Consider the following 18,125-nt stretch of genomic DNA (forward strand, 5'->3'; position numbering starts at 1 on the left):
AAATTTATCGCATATGTACTTATTTCGGGAGTATTTCGTAATATTGACCCTTTACAAATGCTTTATCTTTATTATAAATTCAAACAAACGGACCCATCTACCAAAACCAACAATCGCGTAATGCACCGATGGGCGAGGTGGGGGGGGGGGCCCTCTTTCTGTAGATTGACCTTTTTCACGCCGCGAAATGCATCACAAAAATGAAGGGGGAAAAATCCATCCATCCATCCATCCATCATCAACTCCCACGAACAGTTCCCTCAAAAGCATGTCGCCATAAGAACTTCGAGACGTTCCCTCTCTCTCTCTCTCTCTCTGTTTCAGCATTTCCCTTTTCTCCGCTGTAAACCAAAACGGAATCGAGGGGGGGAGCGCGAGGCGTTGTTAAGGAGGGAGGGGGAGGAACGGTGGGAATCGCGTGGGTCCCTCCGCGATCAGAGGGAGTGAGGGGGAGGGAGGCTTCAACGTCAAGACAGTGGGGGGAAGATGGTGTGTTGTTAAAAAGGGACAGCTTGCAATGAAGGAGAAGGATTGCCTTCCCACCCACCTCCTCCCCCTTTTTTTTTTTGATTTATATACTCTCTCTCTCTCTCGAGTCTCTCTACCTCTCTACCTCTCACTACTACTCTCTCATTCACCACCACCACCACCACCACCGTTCCTCCTCCCCCTCCTTCCTCCGTGATATATATATTTATATAAACTAGCACCACCACTTGCTCTGCTTCTACTTCCCACTTCCCACTTACTTCCCATCTCCCCCCTCCCTCTCCCTTCCCCCCTTTTGCAAAGGAAAAGAGGGAGGGCACTGAAGCTCCACCAGTGTCGACCTCGGCACCTTTTGCTTCACTCCCTTTGCCGTATCAAGCTCCAGGTCAGCCTCCCTGCTTTCTCGCAGCCTGCAGGAACCGAGACCTTCCCATAAATCCTTAATGAACTGAAGTTGCCGTTGCGCTTTTCTTCTTTATTTGGCTTTTTGACAAAACCGATTCTTTGCCAATTGATAATATATCGTTGGAACTCGATTGTACGTGAATTCGACTATGTTTGGCCCGAAGACCCCCGGGGGGTGGGGGAGAAAGTTTTGCGCCTCTTCTCACGGTTCCCCGCTCGTTCGTTTTCACAGGGAGGCAAAAAAAGGAAGAAGGGAGCGCGCGTGGGGTGGGGGGGGGAAAGATATCGCAGAGGCGAGAAGGGAAAGAATGCCGGGCCAGAACATGATGGAGGAGATAGATTGCGGGAGCTTCTTCGACCAAATCGACGACCTGCTCGACTTCCCCAACGACGACGTGGAGGCCGGGCTGCCCCCCATCGACCGCGACTCCTTCCCCTCCATCTGGTCCGCCCACCCGGACTCGCTCCCCGTCTCCGGCTCCGTCTTCGGTGCCCACCACCACGACTCGGACCTCTCCGTCCCGGTAAATTCAACCGCAAATTTTTCCGCTTTCGAGATTTCCGAAACTATTTGCTACCGTACGCGTGAAATGATTGAATGCAGCCGAAAGCTGACGATGGTGACGGAAGGGATTGATTTCGGCCGAGTTTTCGATTTTCCCTGTTTTTTTTAATATGATCTCCCGGCCCTCTTGCGCCACGTCCGCTCGCCCGTCTTTCGATTTTCGGCCGTTGGATCGTCGCCGTCGGCGGCGGCGGCGGAGGAGGATGACCTCACGCGCGCCGAGGGGCGGGGCGGGGGCCGAGCTTTTTGGTGGCGGTTGCCAGGCTGGCACGGCGTGTCGTTTCGTCAAAGCAGCACGCTCCTTTCGTGCACCTCCACCCCCCGGGGTCAAAAATTTTGGCTCGGCGGGGCCCGAGCTTCTCGAGTCTCGTGAAGGGCGGAAGAAAAGAACGTGTTCATCCATACGCTGACTTTAGGCGTGAGACGGTGTCGTTTTCGGGGTCAAAAAACCACAATTGGCGGAAAAATTCGGAATAATTCAAGCGTCGGTGAGACTCTGCGACTGCGAGAGGGGCAGTGCAGATGTGAATGATTGACGCATTAATTGGCGGCATCACGTGACGTCGTGACGTGGCACGTCGCTGCCTCGCGATTTTCAAATTTTTTGAATCTTCCGAGGTTGGGTCCCCGATCTTCGTCAGCTTATTGCAGTAGTACACCCCATTCGTTCAAATGGGCAGCTGAAATTCAAACTAAGAAATGCTGTTGAAAGGTTTTCAAGCGTTCGTTGATGCTGAATTTGGTAAAAATGACACACTGGGGAATTGGGTAGTTTTTGCTTGAACCTTCTGTTTTATGTGTCGTTCTTGCGGTCAATGGTCGAGCGTGGTTCGAGACGATTGTTCGCTCATCTTCCGAAGGAGTTCGGAGTCGCGAAAAATTCGATGTTACCATGAGTTTTGGTCCGGTTTCCAATTTGGTTGTGCATTAGGATTGTCCTAGACGGCTGAATTTAGACTTTCCGGATTAGGGATGAGTGGGGAAAAGTGTGTTCTTTCTGATCTGACGGGGCTGTCGTTTCGATCTTCATATGCAGTATGAAGACATTGACCAGCTGGAATGGTTCTCCCCCTTTGTGGAGGGTTCCTTCTCCGGCGACGCCCTCGCCATCAACGAGCAAGATTCGTCGGAAACCCAGCCGGCGAACCACGCTCAGTTCCAGACCTCGAGCCCCGTGTCCGTCCTCGACAGCAGCAGCTCCTGCACGGACGAGAAGACGGCCCCGCGCAGCCCCGAGGCCATCACTCTTGCCCGGTGCGGCCGCGCTCGCAGCAAGCGTCCTCGCCCCGCCACCTTCAATCCGCGCCCGCCGGTGGTGCAGCTCATCTCGCCCACGTCCTCGGTCGGGGAGAACCTGCAACTGTTTGATTCGGAGAGCCATGTAGAATCCCGTCCCATGATCAAGATCCCGAGGCAGGTCAATCCGGAGCAGAAGAAGAAGAAGAAGAAGATCAAGTTCACTTTGTCGACGGCGTCTGCGGCCGCGGCCGATGCCAGCCAGAACTTGGCTCCCGCGCAAGCGGTCAGGAAATGCATGCACTGCGAGATAACCAAGACCCCGCAGTGGAGGGCCGGACCCATGGGGCCGAAGACCCTGTGCAACGCGTGCGGCGTGCGTTACAAGTCTGGCCGGCTCTTCCCCGAGTATCGCCCCGCGGCGAGCCCCACGTTCGTCCCGGCATTGCACTCGAATTCTCATAAGAAGGTCCTGGAGATGAGAACCAAGGTGGGCGATCCGGAGGCGATGGCCAATCCTCCGGAGCTGATCCCGAATCCCGCCATCGAGATGGAGTATATGTGAGGGAGGGAGGGAGGGATGTCAAGAACAACGTTCCTCGAACAAAACTATATGTCTTTCAGGGCCTCTTTTTTTTTCTGGGGGAGATATTTCCTCGAGTTGATTTACATTAATTGGGTTAGCGTCATTTCATTTCTTTGTTCATTGGTTATTGTACAGGGAAGAGAAAGCTGGTGGGGGCTAGAGCAATAGGTGATCCCATAATATGTTAGTTTGGGTGGAGAAAGATGGAAAGCTTTAAAGGGTGTTTAGAGTCGTCAATGGTTTAGGAGTATCGGGCAGGTCTTAGTTAGTGTCGTCCCTAGGAATTTCTAGTGTTTTCTTTTGGTGTTGTGTTTTTCTTTCTTTGCATATTCCTTTTGCAGTCTCTGTTCCTCTTCAAGGGATATTCTTTTTGCAGTCTCTACTTGTAGTCGAAAATTCTGAGTTGAGTAATGAAATCTTGAAGTGTTCCCCTCTTATAATGTCTCTCTGTCTCTCTCTCTCTCTCTCTAACACTGTTCTTCAAGTTCCATCGAGGCATGTGCTCTTGGGATTATTGAATTCAGAATGGCGGCTGTTCATTTAGTGAGTTAGATTACCAAATCTTGACATGACACGATAACAAGAACCAAGTTTGTCACGACATCGTCCAAAGATCTGAACTGTAGACTCCAAATGCAACCTTGGTATAACTTGTTGCCAAGAGTCGGTGTGGTTTCCTTGCATTGCCAAGCAACAAGAGCAGAAATGTCGTTTGGTGGATAGAACTTTAAATCAAACTTGAAAATTATCACAAAGAAACATTGCTGAACCATTAAGGACCCTTTTGTTTCTGGTGCAACCAAATTAGATGGATTATCTAATTGGGATTTCGGTTGGGAGATCGAAATCCAGTTCTGACCAACAAATGACAGTCCAACTTCACTACCGTACCAACTACTCTTGGACCTATCTCTCTCTTAACGCCAATCATCATTTATCAACCAGCCATTTTTCGGCACTTCTCAGCGAGTGCGTTCGGATGTTGATATCACGTCCTGAATTACTTCGAAGCTGCGTTCCAGCCGAAGGTGGTTAAGTAAGTGCGTTGCTGGTGATAGAGACTGTTGATGATGGTGTTGTTAGGACTCTGCCAATGTGGAAAGCATTCGTGACTGAACAGTGAACATCATCGTCTTTGAAAGCAACGTGCCATACAGAGTAGTAGTTGCAGAGCACAATCGCGATGACCGCACTAGAATAGGTGAAACCAAGTAGAGGTTTCCGAGGGCAGTTTGGAAAACGCTACTTCTCCGCATCGTATCTGTTGCGGTTCGGCCAATCGTGATAAACCTGGTCTTTCGCAATTCGGAAAGAACACACCCGGCGAGCTACCCCCAGGGGACTTAATCCCTCCAAGGAACTCACAAAAACCAAATTGGTCTACCAATCTTAACCGAAAACTGAGATGGTCTGCTCAGGTTGCAGTGGAAGCTTACCCATGTCTACTGTTTTCCAGACCATTAACTATATTTCGCGGACCGAGTGCACGTATATCCTGTGCATTGGCTGTCATGCAGCTCTTATTGAAGTGTGCATACCATTCAGGTGGCTCCTATGGTAAGTTTACTATTGGTTATAGTATACGAATTCCTATAAGACAATACCTCGACAGGTAAAGACAAAGTCTCTTATAAAGAACAAATTAGCTTTATAACAGATAAAGCAATTCCTTCGACAGATCAATTTGGTAAAATGGTTCCTAACAGGGATGTTTATGCTCGGATTCTCAAATCAGTCAACAAAAAAGCCGAGGAATACGACAAAGAAGTGCTTTCAGGCCTCTTCATTCGAGTCTATATCAAAGGTGATCAGGAATCTAGTGAGATTATGCTGCCTCTGATCTCCGAACAAATTGCTGCCCTTAAATGAGATGGGTCTCGCGTGACCAGATTGTCGGAGCGCATCGCGGCTTCACATCAGAACAATTCGACACCAAAATGTGGCAGCAGTTGAGGTCAGGCCTTGACGGCAGTTGGATTTAGGGGGCTGGGCCAACTAACAAAACCGCATCAGCTGATATTTGCTGCTAACCCCCCACTGAGAGTGGGCCAGGAAACAAGACATGGGCTGGTCCACGAAGGCATCGGGCTCCTCTTCTTCACGGCCCGAGAGAAGGTGAGCTCCTGCTGCGCCTGGAGCAAAACTTTGCAAGGAAACGCCGTGTGCCGGTTTCTCCTTGCAAACGATGGAAACACGCAAAGGCGAGGTCAGACCTGATTCTATAAGGAAGAAAAAGAAAGAAGAAAAGAAAATACATGTGTGGAAACGGGGGAAGTTGACCAGAGGAGGGAAAGGAGTGGTTTCGAAAAGCCTGCGCATAAGGCGACGCCGGCGGCTGCGGCCACCGACGCGGCGGCACAGGTGGAGCGGGGGGGGGGGAGAGGGTTGGACTTCCCGCAGCTGAGCTGTGCCACACGTGTCGCATTTAATGGCTTTCGATCCATCCCATCTCTTCTCCTTCTCTCTCTCTCTCTCTCTCTCTCTCTCTCTCTCTCTCTCTCTCTCTCTCTCTCTAAATAAAAAAAATAAAAAAAAGGATTTCCCTTCATAACTGTTCCAATCTTCGCTGCGTCCTGAAAATTTCTTCATCGGAGAGGAAAAGAGAAAAAAAGAAAAATAGAAAACAAATGCCGCGAAACAAAAGGAAAAAGAAAAAGGGGAAAAAAATTTGAGTTAATATCACAAAAAATCTCAAATCGGTACACTCGTGACAAATTTACCTTTAATTTGTTTCCGTTAGATTTTACAGTCAAATTACTCTGTTAAATGACACGCAGCAGTTGACGGATGTACCGGATTTTACTTTTTACCCTCCATTTGTTACATGTGTACCAGTTTGTGATTTTTTTTTGTATTAATTATCACAAATACATAAGTCTGGGGTTTTCAATGGTCAAAAAATTAATCTGAAGTAAATTTGTTACATGTATATCAATTTAAAATTTTTTGTGATCAAAAAATTAATTTAAAATAAATTTTCATAAATAATACGATTTGAAACTTTTCGTGGTATTAACCCAAAATATTTCGAGGAGGGAGAGATTAAAATCTTTGGTCATTCTCAGCTCAGCTCAAGGCCAAAACGAAGAGCCGGGAAACGACAGAGATTCTCGGGCGGGTCCCACTCCCCCTCCCCCTCCCCCTCCCCCTCCCCCTCCGACACGTGACGTCTCGTCAACCTCCGACCGACGACGTCGTTTCACCTCGTCATGAGCACCGCTCGATGGATCAGAGCCAGAGGGAGAGAGAGTTCCTTGCGAAGGTGGCCTCGCTCCGCTCGCTCCTGTTCTTGACTCTCGATTTTGTGCGACTTTTTGCGACGCTTTGAAAAATGTCGATCGTTGGACTGTTCACGCCTAAAATCCATACGATTTGTATCTAGAAAATGCCTGTGGGTGTAAGTGAAAATAAAGAGGCCAGATGCTAAAATAACTCTCCGCCGCCCTGGCCTTCTCGAGGGTTATCAATCTCGTCGCCGCCTTTTCAAACCCGTTAGAAAGATGCCCCGGCCTTTTCAATTTGTTTCAAGTCCGTCCTGGATACCTTTGCACGAGACTTAATCGGAAATATTCCGTTAGATTCATTCCAAATTCTAATTGTGCCCCGACTCTTGTCGCTTGCTTTTTTGTGCCATTTTCTTCCACCCCGTCCTTTTCATTATTAACTTTTAAATCGGATGATATATATATATACGGCTTTATATCATCCACTTTTATTTACTTTAATTTTATTTTACTGATTTTTGTAAATAAAAAATTAGGTTTTCTTATAGAAAATATGGCCTCGATAGGAATGTTGCAAGTACATAATGCTAAAAAAAAGGGTAAAAGGGTAATTAGATCATAGTTTTTGGAGTAAATCTAATCTTGGGATAGGTTTGATGTGAGTTCAAAAGGTGAAGATTCATTTTGATACCCTAAAAAAGTGGGGATAAAATTGAAAAGTGGAGAAAAAGTGGTGATTGTTCATGCAATTTGGCCAATAAAAAGGAGAATAATCCTTTTCTATGTCCGATATGAACTTCTTATAAAACCCTAAATAAGTTCGATCGGCTAAGAGTCGAATTCTCGATTCCTACGCAACGAATTCTGTTTTCAAATGATAAGATATGCCAAATAAGCTAGGGCGACGATTATATTTATAATTCGGTAGGTGAAGCCTTGCTCAGTGCATGTTGACACCTCGCCAGTAGCAAGACGACTAAATGCTCGACATATCAAAAAAAGAATCCTTGCAAACGAACTTCCAACAAGCCAGCTCCAGACAAATTGAGGTTAGGGTATGGTACCATGTTCCATAAAGAAATGTTGTCATTTGGCAAAACGCTCAAAAGGCAATCATTAAAGTATTTCAAAAACAATAATTATTTTTAATGTCGATGTTTAAAATATCCATCTTTCGCCATTCCAAGGATCCAAGGGGCCTGCGTTTGCGTGTCTCAGAATTTTGTACGTACCCGCACGACACCCCCAACGCTGTTAGCATTCAGCAGATACCGTAAATGGTTGTCGATTTCTCCAAGGGAAGGAGAGAGCCTTAATCAAATCCAAAAAGTTAATTGGTCAATTAATCTCGTGTTATTATTATTTATATCATTCTTCATTAATATAATAATCTCTCTTTTTTAATTTGGTGAAAATGGATCGTCTTTATATGCAAATGCAACCACTAGCGGTTGCCGTAAATGCTCCTCCACCACGCACCCAAAGTCCCCCACGAATCCCACAGGTTCAATTCATCGGGTCAAACAAATTAGGTTTTCTCTTATCTTGTTTCTAATCTTTTTTCAATGGGTGATTATCATAATCATCGACCAAAGCCCCTCTCGGTCTTCCTATCCTTTCTATATTCGAATACATACGTGGTCACACGTATTTCCGGGGCTTCGAATTGTAAATACCAACCGCGTATTGAAATCGAATCGAATCGAATTAAATTAAAAAAAGGGGGGAAATGACACGAATGGTCCTTAAATTTTGATCCAAATGTACAATGTGATCCCTGAACTTTGGCCTAATTTATAATGTGGTCCATGAACTTTTAAATTATTCAATGTGGTCTTTGAACTTTTGGTACATGTTCAATTTAGCCCCTAAACTATATGAGGGTATTCAATATTGTCCTTCCATCGATTTAAGTTCAAGGACAACACCGAACATTTTCATTCAGTTCAGGGACTAAATTGAACATGTGTCAAAAGTTCAGAGATCCTATTAAACAAATCAAAAGTTTAGGGACCATATTGAACAAATTAAATGTTCATGGATTATATTGCACATTTGGCCAAAGTTCAGGGATCATTTGTTCATTGAACTTTAGCACTATTTGTAATGTGATTGTTTAGTGTGGTCTTTGAACTTTTGGTACATATTCAATTTAGCTCCTGAACTAAATGAAAATGTTCAATATTGTCCTTCCATCGATTCAAGTTAAGGGACAACATTGAACAGTCTAGGGATTATATTGAACAAATTAAAGGTTCGGGGGATACATTGCACATTTGGCCAAAGTTTAAGGATTATTTTTTCATTGAACTTTAGCACTATTTGTAATATAGTTATTCAATGTGGTTTCTAAACTTTTGGTACATGTTCAATTTAATCTATGAACTATATGTCCTTCCGTCGATTCAAGTTAAGGGACAACACCGAACAGTCCAAGGACCACATTGAACAAATTAAAGGTTCATGGGTTATATTGCACGTTTGTCTAAAGTTCAGGGATCATCTGTTCATTGAATTTTAGCACTATTGGTAATGTGGTTGTTCAATGTGATCTCTGAACTTTTGATACATGTTCAATTTAGTCCATGAACCATATGTCCTTCCATCGATTCTAGTTAAGGGACAACACCGAACAGTCCAGGGACCATATTGAACAAATTAAAAGTTCAGGGGTCACATTACACGTTTGATCAAAGTTCGGGTGATCGTTTGCTCGTTGTCTCGAAATAAAAGATAAAAATTAATGGGAGCGTAAGGAGACAAGTAACCATTAATGAGACTCTGTCCAAAAATGGTCCCTACCCTCACTGTAGAAGACAACCCCAAGACAATCCCCATTGGAGACCCCACGATCCCCAAACATTACAATTTTGGAAATTAGGGTTGGGTGAGGCGTGCGTGTGATGTCCTTTAGACAAAGCAAAACTCAAGATGACGATGGTGATGCCCACCTACGGCTTAAATGCGAGATAGGCCACCACCCCAAAATTTTTTAAAAAATAAAAAATTAATAATTCATTTCCCCCATCTAATTCGATTCGATTTATTCCTTCTTCTTTTTTTCCCGGTAGATAGGCAACGCATATGGTGTCCTTATCGACGACGTTCCTTTCGGAATTAGTTTTTATTTTGTTTGGTTTGATGTTGTTGTCCCCATTTCGCGTCAATCAGTCCACGGCATGTTTTGGTTAACGGGTCGCCCTCGACTCGACATGCCCCGAAAAGCATTATTTCCACGCGATATCATTATTATATAATTTAGCTAAATCTGGCAAAAATGCAAAAGAAGAAGAAGAAGAAGAAGAAGAAGAAGAAGAAAGACGTCTTCTCTCTGTATTGTTTTTGATTTTTGCCATATCCTCAAGTCATTTTAACGTAAGGAAAAAATATAATATATTGAATTTGTAGTTTTGTATTTTCTTCGGGGGAGGACGAATTCATGTTTCTTTGTGTCACCAGCAATAATAACAAGTCTAACTTAATGGACTGGTGCATAGTCGGTGTCAAGGAATTAATTCACGGGACAGAGATGGACCGACCCTATATGCTCCTTAGCACGCTCTGTACTTGGTGGGTCGTTAGCCTTTTACCTATCGTCCCACCATGATAGCTACCGGGATAAATGCGACGTCATCCGACCGTAAAAAAATTGATAATTATCGCGCACGTATATGAAAATCAATTATTAGTAATTCGGCACTAAAGCAGTTATTCGACGAGCGTGGATAAAGCGGCCTTGCTGGGTAAAGCGAACCGAATTAAAATTCATTGGTCGAAGAGAAATCTAATTAACCTTCTCGTCTTTACCCGGCTCGGCATTCTGATAGAAAACAATCAGCGATCGGAAACAATGGCTAAACGACGATCGAGGAGATCCTCCGATAACTTAATAAACCCATGTAAAAGCAATTGAAAAAGATCGGATGTGCTAATCGAGGATCGATTAAACTTAATTTTTTTTTTTTAATTATGGAGATGGTAATATGATCTAAAGGAGGTGTTACCGTCACTATCGAAATAGTTGCCCCCAAAGCTTGCAGTACGTGCTGTGGCCAAAACGACGCGAATTTTGACCGACCAAGGTCACAGTCACTTGCCGTTTTGCTTTGGATTTTTGCTTCAGCCTTACATCAATCATCGGTTTTTACTTTTGTCCCCTCCTCCCCAGGTCGCTCTCACCTTGTCCTTTGGTTTTAATTCCGCTGTCCGGGACTCGAGAATCTTTGCTTTCATCTCCCGCTACAATGTCCAACACTGCTTCGATAATGACCCGTCAATTGTTAGAAAAATTTAAGGGTGAAAGCTAACGAATTGCTCGTGAGGTTTTCTTTTCGTATCGACGAGAGGTCCCGGGCTCTCTTTGAGCGATTGATCGATCCCTATCGGATGTGGTAGGTCTCCCGTCCCACTGTATCGAGTTATTAATGGAGAAACGTGGGTCTGTGCTCTAGGGGGCGGCCCCCCTAAGAAAATGCGCGAATATGACGATTCGAGCCTAAGCTTCGAGCGAGGAGAACAAACACGCTTATCATTTGAGTAACCATCTGGAGTTATGCTGCTCATGTTGAAGATAGAGGAATTGTTACGATACTTTCGAATTTAGGAATGAAAATTACCCATAATGTAACTCATGTGGGTGTTTATGATAGAGGTTTTTCGCCTTTTCACTATGCGCTTATTCCGCCTTTTTATGTCCTAAAATTTGAAATTTAACTCTTATTTAAACTCCCTAATACCTTCAAAGCACATAAAAATATGTTTTCCGCATATTTTTAAAGCTTAAAACTATCTTATCACGATTGGCCTAATGATCTAGGGTTTACTCACAAAAGGTTTGGGGCCCCCTGGTCACAGGTTTGAATTTCTCAATCGCTCCTCAGTTTCAGGAAGCCTTGGTTCGTCTGCGTCATAGTTTCCGGGTCATAATGTAGGATAACTCCGGCTCTACTTCCATTGACATTATAATGGGGTGGCAGTCACGATTGACCCTATCGCTCAAAAAGGGCAGTAGTTACGACTTATACACGAACTTTCCATATTCATATGGAACTCTCATAGTAATAATTCGAGGGGGCAGCAGATGCTTATCATCTCTTTCCACCACTTTCACAGATAAAAAAAAAAAAGAGAGAGAGCCTGAAATCATTATGTTTCTTACCTAAACTTTGGAGAGAAAATAATAGATGCCTTTTTCTAATCCAAAAAGTGGGAAAGGCCAAAGGCAGACTGCAAGAACATGGGTAGGTCCGGAAAGATAAAACATTGACGTCCCACCAGCGCGTGTCGGATTTCAAAGTGGGACATGGATAAACATCATGCGCCATTCATAATCTATATAACTCACGTTCAATACTGTTGAACAGAACTGCACGCATCACATTGTCCTTCTTTTTCGAGTAATCATAACTAAGGGGTTTTTTAACTTTGCGTTGTAAAGATGTTATAAAGAGCGGTCCTCTGGATACTTACGAATCATATCTATCGGAAAAATGTTTTCGTCCTCGATGTATTGAACATGCACGACACCGGGCATATGATGTACTGGAAATGGCAAACTCCCCTCGATTAAGTGTTTAGGACACTCGTTAATAGAATTCATTTTTGTGAATTGTGATGTAAAGAGCACCGATCTGAGAAATTTCTTTTGATATTTCTCGACTCTGTAATTTCGGGGACAGTGAATTTGGAAGTCAAGTGAAGGTTGACAACAGGAAAATACTCCAAAGAAAAGCTGTCGAAGAAGGCATCAAAAGAGAGACCTTAAAAAGAAGAGAGATCTTAAACAAAATACGGTTTGTTTCTCGTGTCCCATATATTAATTTGCTGTCCCGCGACCAAGGAATCGGGAACGCACACAAACAACCAATGACATCCTGTCTTGGTTGACCGATTACCAAGCACACATTGATGATCAAAACCCGGTTAGTTTTAAAAGGAAGGAAACCCTAACCCTAGTTTGCCGCAGAGTTAGGGGGCCTTGAACAAGATGATCTTTGACTAATTGTTATTGTGAAATCTTTTAATTACGGTTGCCTTGATTTCAGAGAAAACCTCCCCGTTGAACTCGCCCTCTCCTTTTGACAGACTTTTGCCTGTTCACAACGTAAATGAAATAAATAAACAAATACAAAAATGATGAACCCGAAAAGCCAAAAGAAATCTTTTCTTTCTCCATTTCATGGGAATGCATGCAATGACCGGTTTAAAAAATGTTGGGATCCTTGGTTCATAGGATGCTTCATGCACGAGCCATTTTGACTTGCCATGGTGGTGTGGACTCTGGACTCTGTGAAGTGGAACACAATCTTGAACATGGGGGTGGGGGGGTTCTTGCAAGAGCTTATTTGGGGGTGTTTTGACTTTGCACCATTCTTGATTGCTAGGATTCCTTCTGGTTTGACTTTGCACCATTCTTGATTTCCTCCTCTCCTTTTTTTTTTTCCATTTTTTTCCTTCTGGTCGACCTCAGTCGTCCCCAGTTTGTAGAGTTCTTTGAAGGAAAAAAAGAGAGGAAAAGAGTTTTCAGGAAAAATCCTAAACGCCATCGCAGATAGATAAGCGAAGACTGTAGATGGGTGTGACCAAGAAACACATGTCTTCGACACGCTATTTAATTAAAGCAATGGAAGGAAATGGATCTGCATAACTTGTTGGTGGGTTGGTGCAATGTTGGTTTGGGTGTCTAGAATCATGTTCAGTGGGGTTTGTCGACGAGCAAAGGGGGGAAGGAGAAATCAAGGAGTGAAAATCACCCTGGTTTGGCTTTTCCCTCGGGGTCATGCAACAAACATGGATCGAAGCATCAAGAAAATCTCTGCTCCCACAAAATACAAACCACGCAACACTTGACACCAACAACTAAACAAACAAATATTTAATCTTGCAGATTAACCTTGTTTATATATATATATATATATATTTGCTCTGCTCTCCCTGTCAAATTGTAACAGTTTGGTCGGCAAGGGAGCTTCAGGTATGTGTGTATGTGTGTGTGTGAAGAGAGTACAGTGTTGTGTGGACACTCTCTCTCTCTCGCTCTCTCTCTTCTGAACCGCTTTTTCTTTTGGGCTGTTATACTTTCCTCAACCGCTTAAAAAGCCTCTGATTGTCTACACTTCCCCCAGACAGGAACCACACCCAGAGCCTCTCCCTCTCCCTCTCTCTCTCTCTCTCTCTCTTTCTAGAGCAGAGTTACCCTTCTCTCTTGTTACCATTTTTTCCTCGCAAAAGGATTGAGCTTTACGGGTCCTTTGCTTTTCTCGACCTCAAGAAACCAGTTTTGGAGTTTCGTTGGCTTCTGGGATTCGATTCTTCCTCCGGTTTCTGACCTTTGACACGGAGTGAAGATTGCCTGTTGGTCTCAAAGTCGGAATTGTTCTGGTTCTTGGATTTGACAGAAAGGCAAGACACTTTTCCTTTCTTTTTTTATTCCCCTCGTCGCTTTTGTTTTCAGAGGTGTGTTTCAGGCTGAATCTGATTACTGCTTCTTTGGTTGGTGAGAAAGCTGAGAGGATGTAAACTCGGTGGCTATGATTCTACTCTGTTCTGTGAAATCTTTTCAAAAAATGAAGTTTCAATTCAAGCAGATGTCTTCTTTATACATTTGTGAACTGAAAATTGTGACTCTCAGGTTAATTTATAAGTCAATTATTGCCGAAATTTTTGTTTGCAGTGTGCGCGGGTGGCTCTGTTTCATTGCTGTTTCGTTTGTCGGTAATCATGTGAACTCATACGATTGTATTTGCAACCGCAGAAGATTCTCAGAGATCCGTTGGCGAGGAAGGATTTTTGTATGCTTGAGCTTGTCCGCGATCGCTTCATGATTTCAATCATGGATTCAAGAAAAGAATCGCTGAAGAGGAACCCACAAAAGTGCTTAGACTCTCAACTCTGGCACGCTTGTGCCGGTGGTATGGTTCAAATGCCACCGGTGAACTCGAAGGTCTTTTACTTCCCTCAAGGCCATGCCGAGCACGCTCAAGGGACCGTCGATTTCGGGAGCTCCCAAATCCCCCCTCTCATTCTTTGCAGGCTCGCCGCCATAAAGTACATGGCCGATCCCGAAAATGATGAGGTTTACGCCAAAATAACCCTTACACCTATGAGAAGCGACGAGTATCATCACCTAGACGATGACGGCTCTCTAGGAAATGAGGGAATGGAGAACTTAGAAAAGGTGGCGTCTTTTGCTAAGACGTTAACGCAGTCGGACGCGAATAACGGCGGGGGGTTCTCTGTGCCGCGCTATTGCGCAGAGACGATATTCCCTCGCTTGGATTACTCAGCCGAACCTCCAGTTCAGACCATAGTGGCCAAGGATGTGCACGGAGAGAGCTGGAAATTCCGGCACATATACAGAGGGACCCCGCGTCGCCATCTTTTGACCACGGGGTGGGGGAATTTCGTGAACCAGAAGAAGCTTGTAGCCGGCGATTCGATTGTGTTCCTGAGAGCAGAGAATGGGGATCTCTGTGTCGGGATACGCCGCGCGAAACGGGGGATCGGCGTAGGTGGGCAGGACTATGCTTGTGGATGGAACTCTGCCTCTGGGAATTTCGGAGGATACTCGATGTTCGCACGGGAAGAGGGGAGTAATTTGATGCAGAAAAGTTGTGGTGGGGAATTCAGGAGGAAAGTGACGGGTGAATCTGTATTACAGGCAGCGACTCTGGCAGCGAAAGGACAGCCATTCGAGGTGGTGTATTATCCTCGCGCTGGTACTCCAGAGTTTTTCGTGAGGGCGTCCTCTGTTAGCTTGGCAATGCAGGTCCAGTGGTGCTCAGGAATGAGGTTCAAGATGCCGTTTGAGACAGAGGATGCTTCTCGAATTAGCTGGTTCATGGGGACTATATCATCTGTACAGGTCGCTGACCCGATTCATTGGCCTAGTTCCCCTTGGCGAATTTTACAGGTATCTCTTAACAATGTTTCGGCACACTCATCATTGACTAAGGGTTCTGAAATTTCAATTAGTCTCTGGTGCATTGCTTTTTGTTGTTTCCCTTGGTTTTAACACAAACTTTTCTGATTCAGTATGCTTTCACTTGAAATGGTAAATTCTCGAGTGTTGCTTTCTGTATGAATGCTTGCTCCGCTTCGATCTGCTAGTTGCATCTGTCAACTTTGGCAAGAAATGCCTTCATCTGCTATGTCTGCATAATTAGAATAGTGTTTCTTTGGCCATTATCTTTTCTTGGGGAAAATGAAGGAGAAATAGAACATTGCGCAATGAATCGGTGGTACATCATTAAGCCTCAAGCTTAGGTTTAGTGCTTCACTCCTTGACCGCCTAGACAAACCCTTGGTCTCTTCATCTTCCATTTTGAATCAGATATGCAGTCGACATTTCGAAATAACTGGATCTAGGATCCATCATTTTTCTTAGGACAGGTCATTCCAGACATTTTTTTTTCCAATGTTGCAATCGGTATATGCTCATGTTTACTGAAAACTAATTCGTGCGTGTGATTTTGCAGGTTGCTTGGGATGAACCAGATCTACTCCAAAATGTGAAGAGTGTCAGTCCATGGCTAGTAGAGTTGGTGTCGAACATGCCCTCTATCCATCTCTCACCTTTCTCCCCCCCAAGAAAGAAGTTAAGGACACCGCCAAACTTTCCCATACTCGACCAGATTCCGGTCCCCCCTTTTCCTAACAACCCCCTTGGACCAAACAGCCCTTTATGTTTTATCCCGGATAACATTCCCGCAGGCATACAGGGAGCCAGGCATGCTCAATTCCTAAGATCTTCATCGGACCTCCGTCTTAATCAACTGCACTCGGGTCTGTTTCCGGTGGGGTCCCACCCCCTCAATCACACTTCAGTATCTACCAGATTTTCAGGTGGCACCTTCTTTGGTGCGCCGGAGGATAACAATGGTAGCATCTCTTGCTTGCTCGGGATGGGAACTTCGGAAAACTCCTCAAAGGAGAATTGCGAAAAGAAGTCACCCCACATATTACTCTTCGGTCAACTCATTCTCGTTGATCAGCAGAACTCTGAGAGTTGCTCTGGGGACACAACTGGAAGATGTTCGTCAGAGGGGAATCAGGAGAGGATGTCGAACTCCTCCGAGGGGTCCCGCAACAACGTGTTGTATTACAACGGCACGGTGGAGAGCTCTTCTGACGATGGATTCACCGGCTTTAAACGAGACCGGGCATCTGACCTCAACTTGGGGACTGGTCACTGCAAGGTGTTCATGGAGTCGGAAAACGTGGGGCGAACTCTAGACCTGTCGGTCCTCGGTTCGTATGAGGAGCTGTATAGGAATCTCAGGGACATGTTTGGGATAAATGGCTCGGAGAGGCTCAGTAAAGTCCTCTACTCGGATGCTGCCGGTGCTATCAAGAATGCTGGTGATGAACCCTTTAGGTAAACTAGCTTCCTCTTCTTACCGTCTTATTCTTACTCATATTTCGTGATTCTTGTTGGATCCTTCTGTTTTCTTGCATCTTCTTCATTTGATTTAATGTTTCCGAAATTGGTTTCTATTGCAGTGACTTCTTGAAGACAGCAAAGAGATTAACAATTCCTGCGGGTTACGCTACGAAGATTTAGCGAGATAGCTGATGATGAGCCATTAAATGTACAGATGAATTTTGAGATTATTATCTTCATCTTCTTCTGCATTTGGATATGTGTGAAATACCCACATAATCCATCTTTTACTTTGGATATTATTAGAAGAGTAATTAATGCAGCTTTATTTAGTAAGTTGTTCGATTAGAATTATCAATGGCTTTCTCGCGCCTCCGTTTCCATGCTCTCATCTGCAATCCCTCTTCTTGAATTACACCCACCCACTGTCAATGCGATCTTATCGGGGCATATGCAAAGCTCAAACAACATAGCAGAATCTGATGATACTTAAAGCAAGATTAGGTCAGAAACAGAAACCCATCTTGCTCATGTAGGACACTTAATATGGGTCTAAGTGCGACATTCAAATCTGTGTATTTTTTTTGCTTGCAGTGGTACATCTTTTTGCTTTCTTTCTCGGCCCCTTCTTGTGTGTCAAGTCAACTTCATACACCCATCTGGAAGGTCATTATACTTCAAACAATCATATTGCCCATGTAAGATAAAAAAGTTGCATTTTGATCTGCATTATGCATGCCATTGGAAAATCACTGTGATCATGTGCTGGGAGTAATCTCTCTCTCTCTCTCTCTCTCTCTCTCACACACACACACACACACACATACACAAACACACACACACATCTGCGATCTTCTGCACTAATAGCCACATGCTATTCATCCATCTCTAGAATGCATTCAGCCAGTTCAGTGTGCATATAACATTGCAAAACCATTAGGCTCGAAAAAGTTTCAACACAGTGGATGCAACCACTTGACTTTGTAAGTTCTCTCTTTTCACGAACCATTTTAATAAAAGAAACTGTCAAGTATCACGATCAACAGGTGATTGTCATCTGTCAATTTCAAACGAACCAGAGTTGCACGTGGGACTGAGAATTATTGTCCTGAAAATAGGCTCAAGTTCTTACCTGCTGAGTTGACAAAGAGTGTGCTGCTTAGCAACGAAGGGAAAACACAGCATTGACAACGAGGGTCCTTCAGAAAAGGAATAAACAAAAGATAATGAAAAAGAAAA

General features: G+C 44.3%; 2 protein-coding genes across 3 annotated transcripts in view; both read left to right on the forward strand.

Moving 5' to 3' along the window:
• Positions 1-3,721, forward strand: part of LOC115673213 (GATA transcription factor 8-like) — an 81,378-nt gene extending 77,657 nt beyond the window's left edge. Inside the window, exons 2-3 of one of the 2 annotated variants that reach the window (XM_056307173.1) lie at positions 1,186-1,418; positions 2,496-3,721. In XM_056307173.1, the coding sequence (XP_056163148.1) occupies positions 1,203-1,418; positions 2,496-3,260 (981 nt within the window). In that variant the 5' untranslated portion in view covers positions 1,186-1,202 and the 3' untranslated portion in view covers positions 3,261-3,721. Of the gene's footprint in view, positions 1-1,185; positions 1,419-2,143; positions 2,228-2,495 lie in introns of those variants that run through there. The other variant, XM_056307179.1, reaches the window with a different exon arrangement.
• Positions 3,722-13,508: 9,787 nt separating this feature from the next.
• Positions 13,509-17,222, forward strand: LOC115673073 (auxin response factor 18-like). Its single transcript, XM_056308665.1, has 3 exons — positions 13,509-15,416; positions 15,982-16,880; positions 17,006-17,222. Exons 1-3 carry the CDS (start codon positions 14,298-14,300, stop codon positions 17,064-17,066), a joined length of 2,079 nt encoding a protein of 692 aa, XP_056164640.1. The 5' UTR covers positions 13,509-14,297; the 3' UTR covers positions 17,067-17,222.
• The last annotated feature ends 903 nt before the right edge of the window (positions 17,223-18,125 follow it).

This window comes from Syzygium oleosum, unplaced genomic scaffold (genome assembly GCF_021117445.2).
Source record: "Syzygium oleosum isolate NSW1041296 unplaced genomic scaffold, Sole_v2.1 Sole_v2.02, whole genome shotgun sequence".
Taxonomy (NCBI): Eukaryota; Viridiplantae; Streptophyta; class Magnoliopsida; order Myrtales; family Myrtaceae; genus Syzygium; species Syzygium oleosum.